The 12,087-nt window shown below is 40.5% G+C and overlaps 1 protein-coding gene across 1 annotated transcript in view; it reads right to left on the bottom strand.

The window, feature by feature from the left end:
- The window catches only part of LOC135500177 (ankyrin repeat domain-containing protein 29-like), a 651,767-nt gene that overhangs the window by 79,044 nt on the left and 560,636 nt on the right, over positions 1-12,087 (bottom strand). The window contains exon 10 of the mRNA XM_064791424.1: positions 5,248-5,346. Coding sequence (XP_064647494.1) covers positions 5,248-5,346 — 99 coding nt within the window. The remainder of the gene's footprint in view (positions 1-5,247; positions 5,347-12,087) is intronic.

The raw sequence follows: 12,087 nt of genomic DNA, 5'->3' as shown, positions 1-12,087 counted from the left end.
AGTCTGCAGACTGTCATTAACGGCGTCAGTTTTTGATAATTTTGAGCAAAGTCACGACAGCATTGTACGATAGCAATTCGTGATTATATGCAGTTTGTTTGTTCATGTTTTTGCACTGCTGTAACGCCACCGAAAACTATGAGCTATAAACCTCATGTGAATTATCGAATAACACAAACGCGGTGTTTAATTAATTAATCACCGCAATTATCGATATACATGTATTCTACTGATCAGGAAGTATCTACAATGTTAAACTTTGGATTACAAGTCGTATCTTCTCACCAAGACTTAATGGACATTGCAAATTGTGACCCTATATGTTTACTTCATTGACTTTTTGGAACTTTAACTTTCGAGGCGCCACAGGATTCAAAATGGCCATTGTTTTCCTCTCGGGACAGCGGCAGTGCTACATGTATACAGTCATATTTATGTATATAACAATTTAATGAGTATTCTATCGATAAGCAAATATCGAAATATATAAATGGATAAGAGTCTGAGGTGTAGATGACCGCAAGAATTATCCCATTCAACAATACATCGCTTTATTATCATAGGATTTTAGAGCGCTAAGTTAGGATGACAAGGTCTGTCTCATAACAGAACGTTAGGGACGGACGGGAACCAAAATCAACGTCCATAGACGCGTAGTAGGATTAATCTAATAGGCCTTCACATGTCACGTGGAGTACGTTTGCGTTCCAAGTTCTGAATGGAGGCCGGCCATGCAACAATGATCTTTGCACTGGATAATTGCATTCAATGGCAATAGACCGCCCATATGGGAAGGTTCATGTAATTTTCCTTTATAATGCATCTAGCTTTATCCCCGTGGTGACATGATTAGACACGCATTGAAAATGGTCAATAAAATATCATTCCTTTGTCCGAAATTGAATTGATTATTGATAACATTTAATTGCCATGGTTTGTGTTGGCCAGCAGTCGCTTGGCCTCACGCTACTTTCACCATGGAGAGAATTAGGATGTTTTTGTTCGCTGCTCCGCCGCCCATACCACCGCCCATACCACCGCCACCAGTTTTGCTTGCACCAGCATTTCATAATTTAGAAGTGCGTCCGCCTCCGTTGCCTCAAATACTTGATGAAGTTCTCACCAATCAACCAAATGGTCCATACGGTGGTAACGACGTCTTTACCAGGATTAGAAACCACCAGATGGACTTTTGGTGTCTATCAGGTGAGACAGTGGCCTCTTTCCAGCACCTCGTAGAGGAAATTACGCCCTTTCTGGAAAACAGGCCAGGACGGTACCGAGATCATTTGCTGTCGGTGGAGAACCGTTCACTACTTTTTTTCTATTGGATCAAGAAATATCCGGACATTGCTGCGATGAGTGCAATGTTTGATATCAGCAAGCAATCTGTTTGCAGGGAACTTTATTTAATGACAGATGTTTTGTGGACTTATTTTCAAGACGGTATAACATGGCCGACCGATGAAGAGTGGGAACAACTGCGGGGCAACTGGGATACTATTTCAGATGATGTTGGGGCGATAGATGGAACGGTACACGCAATCGAGATCCCAGAGACTGAGGATCCCCACCTGTTCTACAGTGGCCATGTCCACAAATATTGTATCAGCACTCAGGTCATTATCGACAATTGTGGAATGAGTTGTGCTCCCCTTGAATAATCGGTATATGGAAGTGGCCCCTTTGTTACTGTGCTACTGTTGTGTGGGGTGCGGGTGCGTTTGTGGAGGGGGGTATACGATACATGTACTAACTCAGCAATTTCTCTTGCAATAATTCTCTTATCCTTCGTCGGAGTTGTTTTGCGGTTCGCCTAGCGTACAATGCCCTTGTGCGTTCCGGCAAACGGTTGACATTTTGCCGGATGTGGCCTAGAATGCGAACATAATTATTTCTATGTCGCTGGTACCCTTCCCGGAGAAGGGCCATCTCCTCCATGCCAACAAGCACTCTATCACACATGACTGTTCGTTCACTTCGACAACACTGTACTAAAAGTTAACAAGCATGGTACGTTGAATTAGGTACTTCTTAGGTTCCCGTCTGTCCCTAACGCTCTATCATAAGACAGAGACCTAGGTCTGTCTCATGATAGAACGTTAGGGACAGACCTAGGTCTGTCTCATGATAGAACGTTAGGGACAGACGGGAACCTAAGAAGTACCTAATTCAACGTACCACGCTTGTTAACTTTGATGCTATTGGTTACACGAGCATTACCACCAGGGCTGCGCTGCTGTGATGAACACATATGTAAGGTCCTTCTTCTGATTGGTGGTCACCAAAGCACATTAGGAACGCCCACTTATACATACAATAGCTTTTGACAACGTGCGTTGGTTAACTGTCAATGAAGGGAAATCGATGTTACCGATGTTACCGAATAGGCCTTGTTATAGACAAGCGGTCAATTATTGAAAAAGCCTGGTTGGCTCGTATTAACCAAATTGAGTGTCTTTTTTTATCTAAGTAGTTACTATGCAAAAGAAAGCGGTTCAGTGTTGGACTGTGGCTGAGTAACAGTAACAAGTTATGACTATGATAAGGTGGGGATCCTCAGTCTTTGGGATCTCAATTGCGTGTACCGTTCCATCTATCGCCCCAACATCATCTGGAATAGTATCCCAGTTGCCCCGCAGTTGTTCCCACTCTTCATCGGTCGGCCATGTTATACCGTCTTGAAAATAAGTCCACAAAACATCTGTCATAAAATAAAGTTCCCTGCAAACAGATTGCTTGCTGATATCAAACATTGACTGCTGGCCAACACAAACCATGGCAATTAAATGTTATCAATAATCAATTCAATTTCGGACAAAGGAATGATATTTTATTGACCATTTTCAATGCGTGTCTAATCATGTCACCACAGGGATAAGGCTAGACGCATAATAAAGGAAAATTACATGAACCTTCCCATATGGGCGGTCTATTGCCATTGAATGCAATTATTCAGTGCAAAGATCATTGTTATATGGCCGGCCTCCATTCAGAACTTGGAACGCAAACGTACTCCACGTGACATGTGAAGGCCTATTAGATTAATCCTACTACGCGTCCATGGACGTTGATTTTGGTTCCCGTCCGTCCCTTACGTTCTGTTATGAGACAGACCTACTAGGTAGGTCTGTCTCATGATAGAACGTTAGGGACAGACGGGAACCTAACAATAACCTAATTCAACGTACCACGCTTGTTAACTTTGATGCTATTGGTTACACGAGCATTACCACCAGGGCTGCGCTGCTGTGATGAATACATACGTAAGGTCCTTCTTCTGATTGGTGGTCACCAAAGCACATTAGGAACGCCCACCTATACATACAATAGCTTTTTGACAACGTGCATTGGTTAACTGTCAATGAAGGGAAATCGATGTTACCGACGTTACCGAATAGGCCTTGTTATGGACAAGCGGTCAATTATTGACAAAAGCCTGGTTGGCTCGTATTAACCAAGTTGAGTGTCTTTTTATTATCTAAGCAGTTACTATGCAAAAGAAACCGGTCCATTGTTGGACTGTGGCTGAGTAACAGTAACAAGTTATGACTATGATATGGGTCTAGTTTTAGCGCGGTTTTTAGTACAGTGTTGTCGAAGTGAACGAACAGTCATGTGTGATAGAGTGCTTGTTGGCATGGAGGAGATGGCCCTTCTCCGGGAAGGGTACCAGCGACATAGAAATAATTATGTTCGCATTCTAGGCCACATCCGGCAAAATGTCAACCGTTTGCCGGAACGCACAAGGACATTATACGCTAGGCGAACCGCAAAACAACTCAGACGAAGGATAAGAGAAGTTATTGCAAGATAATTTGCTGAGTTAGTACATGTATCGTATACCTCCCTCCACAAACGCACCCGCACCCCACACAACAGTAACAAAGGGGCCACCTCCATATACCGATTATTCAAGGGGAGTACAACTCATTCCACGATTGTCGATAATGACCTGAGTGCTGATACAATATTTGTGGACATGGCCACTGTAGAACAGGTGGGGATCCTCAGTCTCTGGGATCTCGATTGCGTGTACCGTTCCATCTATCGCCCCAACATCATCTGAAATAGTATCCCAGTTGCCCCGCAGTTGTTCCCACTCTTCATCGGTCGGCCATGTTATACCGTCTTGAAAATAAGTCCACAAAACATCTGTCACAACGAAAACATCCTAATTCTCTCCATGGTGAAAGTAGCGTGAGGCCAAGCGACTGTTTGTCAACACAAACCATGGCAATTAAATGTTATCAATAATCAATTCAATTTCGGACAAAGGAATGATATTTTATTGACCATTTTCAATGCGTGTCTAATCATGTCACCACAGGGATAAGGCTAGACGCACAATAAAGGAAAATTACATGAACCTTCCCATATGGGCGGTCTATTGCCATTGAATGCAATTATTCAGTGCAAAGATCATTGTTATATGGCCGGCCTCCATTCAGAACTTGGAACGCAAACGTACTCCACGTGACATGTGAAGACCTATTAGATTAATCCTACTACGCGTCCATGGACGTTGATTTTGGTTCCCGTCCGTCCCTAACGTTCTGTTATGAGACAGACCTAGTGGGACGTTTGGTGTGTTACCTTTTCCCCCTAGGTCAACCTTTGCGTCACGTTTCAATAGACCATCTACGACCTTTTTAAAAAAAACTATTTTGTATATGATACTTTTCTCCAATGCTTTTGGTCACAAAGACTCTGAATTTCGGGTTCAAATTTATTGATTGCGGACATTTTGTGGGCGTGTCGTCTGTTTATCTTTTTATACCCGTCAGCTGCTGCCACCTAGTGTCAAGTCAGATTAGATGGGCGCGCCATCTAAAGTCGGAATTTAGAGTATTGTTTTGCACTACCATATCGGCCGCGTCCTACGTGGTCACGACGTAAAGGAAATGCATTGGCAGGTGGCCATCAAAACGTCATGTCATGAAGTCACGTGAAGAACATCTATAGAAAACGCTACGAAGTCGAAAACACCTCACGTAGCGCTAGTAGCAACTTACGAAATCGATTGAAGTTACGAGTGATTTGTGAATATGACGCAACTCGCTAAGAACCACCTAAAAATACGTAAATTCTTACTAAACTCTCTTAAGAAGGCTTCATGAATACGATCCCTGAGGTGAAGATGAATTTAGGTGATTCAAACTAGTTATCTCATTCAACAATAATATTCTTTGTTATCTTATGAGTTAGAAAGCTAACTTCAGATGAATGGAAGTTTTGGTGTGTTACCTTGTCCTCTTTGTCAACCTCTGCGCCACCTTTCAATAAAACATCTACAACATCAGGCTGACCGAATTGGGAGACGGTCATTAGCGCCGTAGAGCCGTCCTGAAACAAGACAGACATACTGTCGATAACCAAATATCAAAATACAATAAATAGATATACCCTAATATCCCGCGAGAGAGAAAATGATGCTATTCCCTTGCAGAGGTTGCCAAATCTAAATCAAAGCCCCCGTTGTTACACCCAGCCAAATTTGGCTAGCTTATTGAACTAGGGAGACATAATGCAGGGATGATCCATCCAAGAATGACCAAGAGCCCCAATTATTAAATATGGACATGTCAGCAATATTCGTTCTCTCTCGCAGGACTTTAGGGTATATAAGTTGATTCCTCCTACAAAAGACATGTGAGGTTACAGATTACGAAATATTAATAACTAACAGTCAGGTGTAATATAAAAAATAACCATAAAGAAACAAACAACAAATAACAAACCAAAAAAAAACACACACACACTTACACGCACACAGTGTGACCACTGGAAGTCAATGTGCCCACATCTGACTTTTGACAGTTTTGACTGAAAATCACCTTTGTTCACGACTCATCCATCGATCGCGCAATACGCATACAACTTTGAAATGGTTCATATATTATCCTCTTCTATTGTTGTTAACCCATGGTGTGACATATCACCGTGCTTATAATTGCATCTAGTTTTCATATTTGAGATAAAATGCAGCTTGAAGGATATCATGTGTGCATTAAGGTCTCACTAGCCAGTGGTGATCAGGTCGGGATTGTACCCTCCCAAAAAACGAGTTCTTCAATCTCGAGTGATTACTATGGATACAGATGGGCCTACTCTATCCCTATTGCTACTTGTTCAAATGTAAATGTCCGATGTTTTTTGTGAAGGGGTAGCTCTGACGATTATTTGAGGAAAATACCAGTTTCTTCTGTGCACTTACGCGTTGAGCGGGCCCCGCATGACATTTATAGCTCAACAGGATGTTGACATCGACTGGTTCCTGTGAGATTGCACATGTTCTCAAGGTACAATTTCGAGGGCAAAACTCAAACAAAAGCCACAACGACAGCCTATTTTTATATAAAAGATTGAAATAGTCGACAGTTGGCTTTCTCGAAGTGATGAGTAAATGTGTATGAAAATTGTTTTTCACCATCCTTGTTAATCTTGAAGTTATAAGGCATAAAGGTATGGCAAGCCAAAGCGGAAAAAATGCAGGACTTCATTTGTACGCATAAGAACACGAATTTAACGTCAGGACCTTTAATTTTCTTATCTAAATCTCCTTTTTTCCATACTTTAAAACAAAATCATATCATAAAACAATTTTAAAAGAGCTTTTTATTCATCATGGCTTCATATTTTCCTATCCGTAAACTATCATCGATCATGTCAAAAATATTTCGTTCTGTAAAAAGACTTTTCATATCAATTTTTTTTTCGTTTAGTAAATACATTTTATGTATATAGAAAAATGTTTATCATACAAATATTTTTATCATATCAGAAATTTTTTCGTTCAGTAAAAACATTTTCATACCAGGAGCACGTGACCTTCCAGGAGCACGTGACCGCAAAAATTGATGACGTCACGTTTGGTACTATTGTCGTGTTGCAAAAATGATTCCATGCTTAATACTGTAATCCTCCTGTATCATTCAATTCCTCCCGAAATCTAAGTCGTGTACCGATAATATACATGGTATAAATGGCACAAAACGACATCCACATGATGAAATTCAATTCTTATGGTCTCTGCCTCGTTTTGCGGCCGAGGCAACCCCCAAAACGTGACGTCAGCAAATTTTGTGGTCACGTGCTCCTGACTGATCACGTGCTCCTGGAAGGTCACGTGCTCCGGTCCTGATGTGAAAAATATTTTGGTGAACGAAAAATTGCTGATATGATGAAATATTTTTCCTAAACGAAAAATTTCCTATTATGAAAAAATATCTTTACGAAATGAAAAATTCTTATGTGAAAAACATTTTTGACATGATATTTTTAACGCTTTATGGAAAAATTTACGGATGAAATGACGAAACCAAGATGAAAAAACTTTAATTCTATGGTAGGCCCTTCAATTTGTTTATGATATGATTTTTTTAAGTAATGAAAAAGGAGAATTTAGATCAGAAAAATAAAGGTCCTGACAGAAAAATTAAGGTCCTGACGTTTAATTTGTGTTCTTATACGTACAAATTAAGTTCTGCATTTTTTCCGCTTTGGCTTGCCATATAAACGTGAAATTTTTCAAATTTGCCTTAACATACAGTGTGTCTCATGCATTGTGCTGCATCAGTCTATGCATGACTGTATGTCTAGACGACGTTGAAACTTGGTCAGATGTATTCTACAAGAGACAAGCTATTCAGAAATGTATAGGTTTGTGTGAGAGTAACTGCCATGTCTACAGCCGCTGGAACAGGGGTATGCATGAAATGAGGTCGCGTCATTTTTGGAGGCAGGTAGGCCTGGCCTCCTCACCGGCTAGTGAGACCTTAGCGTAGGAGACGTCGTGCAGGTATTTGAAGACAACGTTTTCCGCTCACGGTGGAAATTAGGCATAGTAACCGAATTGTTGATTGGTTCTGACGGTAGAGTCAGAGCGGCCATGATAACAAGTGGCAATGGTTACACTAGTAGAGCAATTTCAAAGTTGTACCCTTTGGAGATCAGAGCAAATGTCAAAATTACTGTGTTGGATGATAAGTCACGTGATGAATCTGCTGTGCTTAGACGCAGTAAGCGTACTGGGATAGAAGTTATTAGACGAATGATTGCAGAGCAACTGGGCGCCGGGGCGGAGGATGTGGAATCTTAGGTTAATAAACAGCGAAATGCTACGTATTGGCGTAGGCAATATTGATGTAATCCGGCATGTGTATTGTGTTGACTATTAAGTAAATGATGTAATAATAATCATTTAATAATAACAATAATAATAATTATAATAATAATAATAATAATAATAATAATTTAATTTAATATATTATAATAATAATTATTTATTTATTTATATAGCGCCACTTTAAAATTAATTGTCAGTGGCGCTGTACAGTGAAGTGCATTTACACAATAAAACATACTTATTAAAACATATTTGCACACAGGAAATTAAGTTAAAACATACGCCTCACTGAAAAGGTGGGTCTTGAGGGCAGATTTAAAACATTTAAAACATTGAATGTTACGGATAAAAGTTGGAAGGGCATTCCAGAGACGTGGGGCACAGATCCCGAAAGCTCTATCTCCCGCTGTCTTTTTCTTTGCAAATTGCCAAGCCAGGGTCGGGGCAACAGATGCCCTTGTGTGTCTCTGGTGACCCTGGCCTTGGAGCGAAAGATAGTCGGGGCCTGTGCCGTGCACGGCTCTGAAAGCAAAAATTAGCACCTTAAAATGAATTCTTTGTGCAACTGGCAGCCAGTGAAGATGTTTGAGAACCGGAGTAATGTGATCATACTTTTTAGTGTTGGTAATAAGTCTTGCTGCCTGATTTTGCAGTTTCTGCAACCGACTGATTTCGTATGAATGTAGACCATAAAATAAAGAGTTGCAGAAGTCAAGACGTGATGTTATGAATGCATGGACAAGACTAGTGAGAAGTTCAACTGGAAGATACTTTTTAACTGATGCAATGTTGCGGAGGTTGCAATATGGTTATGAAATGAAAGTTGATTGTCAAAAATATCTCCTAGATTTCTTGCAGACACACTGGGGCTGATAGCAGCATCACCTATTTTAATCGGTACATCACTTGGACAATGTTCGTTCTGGTACGGTAATGGAGTATTGGGCTTTGCCCTGCGTGGTTTATACTAGGAAAAAAGTCATTTTTACTCTTTTCATTCTTATCTTGTTTATTGTGTAATTCCTGTACTCTTTAATCGGTTGTTGTAGTACGTTTCCTCAATCCTGACGAAGACACGGTAGTGGCGCAAGCTAGACTCATGAAAATATACAGTTGATCTCTAAAAATGGTGTTACCAATCAATTCTTTCTTGGTGTCATAAATAGCAACAGCTTCCTCCAACGAACCATCAAACAGTGGAATATGCTCTCGGAAAGCGTAGCCTGTGCACCAGATGTCCAGTCATTAAGCTGCATCTGGCTGCCCACCAACGTTCCAACTTTCCAGAGGGAGTCCAACACTAAGTAGGTTAGGGTCTACATATCATCACCAATATGTATTGATGAGAGAAGAGATAGAGAAAGCCTGCCGTGTATGAGTATGAGCTCGGAAAGGATCTCTTCGGATTGATAACTGGCAATTGGCCGAATAAATAAAGGCGGGATACAGGAACGTTGCCGTATGTGATTTGATTGCGAAGGTGGGCTGATCGTGACCTGAAGTAACGAAAGAAACATTCACCAGAACAGATTGGAAAGATACTATAGTGGGGAATGACGAAGAAGTGGGGGACATCATCCAGTATTGTTGGTTGACTCTACCAGGAAGGATGCAACGTGTTCCTTCTGATGCCACAGTAAAGGAAAATTGCTTGATACTAACGTGTACCAGCTTTTTGTCCACTGCCGCTAGCGATAGTCGACATAGTCGTGAGGGTCTGGTCACTGACCAAACGCACATTTCACAATATAACCGAGGACATACATGTAGTTGGGTGTCTGTAAACCAAGAAATCAAGAAATGAAATCTTGTAAATTGAGAAATGAAATTTAATGAGAAAAGAGATTTGTAAAACAAGAAATGAGTTGGGTTAGGTATAAAACCTGGACCGGAGATTTAGCTTAGTTAAAACGAAGAATTGCAAATTTTGTTTTAAAGGTGAAGTCAGACTGGGTTGAGTGTGTCCCAACACTCTCCTTATGGTGACCTCCAAATTCAGTTCATCATTTAACGGGGTCTCACGCTACAAAAAGGTTGATAATGCTGTTAAATTCCTGCAATAGGTGATGCCTGCTGAAAAGGCTGAACTCGCACTACATCCTTTAAAGGGGTTTCAGTTGCCGAAAGGTGCTGTTATATTATGCAATGTGGAGTCAGCCTAGTCCTCGGTAGGAAGGATGCCCATAGAAGGTGCCCATTGATACAATAATTGTCCTCAGTCAGCCGGCCATGGAGCGATCGTAGCGCCAAATAAAGCATTTCGATCAAGGAGGGCATCGTCGGCACACGAAATGTAGCAGAATGGAAGGGAAATGCTCCGATTTGTCAGAATGAAGGTTGACATACAAATCGTAGAATGGACATTACAAGCCAAATTTGTTTCATCGTGCGAACTGCGGACAAACCTCTTTTTGGATAGATTATTGTAAACTGATGTTCGAGAGGGAGAAAACAATGGCAGCTAACACCACATACAGTAAAAAAAATCGATGTGATGGGATTTCACATGTAAACTGAGGACTGTCTTCGTTTTGACTAAATTGAATATAGCCTACCGCACGCAAATTCATTCATTCAAATTTCAAGAAAGGAGCACGCGATTAAAGCCATCGCAAAGTTGAAGAAGGGTGATAAGATAAGTCTGAAGTGTTTTGACATGACTGTTATTTTTTAAATGTAGATCTGCTACCTCGAAAGCAAACAATGAGAGAAAATTAAGCATAGGCATTCGAAATATTTTGTGTTTTACATTCAAACTGAGGGCAGTCCTCCTTTCGCATTGGTTTGTCCAAGCTCGCAGCTGACACAAAGCAAGAAGCAAAAATTGTATCCAGTGATTTCACAAGTAGTCCGCATTTAGACGGGATATCTGCAACTTCGTTTTCAAGAAAGGTAAAATGAATGAAAGTTAGGCAACACAAGTCATTTTCCGGAAGGGAGCCCCCTTTTGACGCGATATTATTTTAAGAAAGGAGATTAATCTGATGTGTTTCACATGCAAACTAAGAACAGTCCTCCTTTTTCATGGGTTTGTGCAAGCTGATGTTAAAATGGATCACAGCTAACAGAAATCAGTGGACGAAACAGTATTGTGAGGTGATTTCATGATGCATACTGAGAACATGTCTCCTTTTTAAGCCAATTTCGGCTCAATTGAGGAACTAACAAAGAGAGCTGAAATAACACTAAAGAAGGGGCATAAATCTGATGCAATTTAAAGTAAAGATAGTCCCCATTTGGTGTTGACAAACTAATTAGAAAGGAGCGCGCAAAGTAAGCCTAAGATCGATTAATTTGAAGTGATTTGACATGGAAACTATTTTAAAAAGCTAAGCCACGAGGCAAACAGTGAGAGGCTACAGAACATATGTACAATACTTTAAAAAGGAATTAAAAATCTAATGTGTTTTCACGTGCAAACTGACAACAACGTCCCTTTCATGGATTTGTGGAAGCTGGTGTAAGTTCAAGAAGGCAGCGCACAATCAAGACTTAAACTACAGAACTGAGGTAAAAAAATAAGTATGAGGTGATTTCACATGCAAACTTTGGACAGTTTTCCTTTTGATTGAACATCCACCTTTTCATTTTTAAGAAAGTAGCACACAATTTTGAGCCAATGCAGAACTGAAGAAGGGTGATTAATCTGATAAATTGGCATGCAAACCATAGCTTGTCCTTGTTTAGGTGGATATCTGGTGCTCAGAAGCAAACACTGAGAGAAACCATTGGTCGTAGAATGCACATTTAAGAATTCCATTTTGTTTTTATATGCAAACTGCGGACCGTCCTCCTTTTGCATGCATGTATTCAAGAAACGAGCAATCATTGAGATCTAACATAGAACAGAAAGGGAAATCAATATGATGTTATTTTGACAAGCAAACTGCAGGACAGACCACATTTTTACTAGATGACTGCAAATGAATATTCAAGAGAGTAGCACACAATTAAAGCCA

Source organism: Lineus longissimus, chromosome 16 (assembly GCF_910592395.1).
Source record: "Lineus longissimus chromosome 16, tnLinLong1.2, whole genome shotgun sequence".
NCBI lineage: Eukaryota > Metazoa > Nemertea > Pilidiophora > Heteronemertea > Lineidae > Lineus > Lineus longissimus.
The sequence above is the reverse complement of the archived record's forward strand: the minus strand, read 5'-3'. Positions and strand labels throughout refer to the sequence as shown.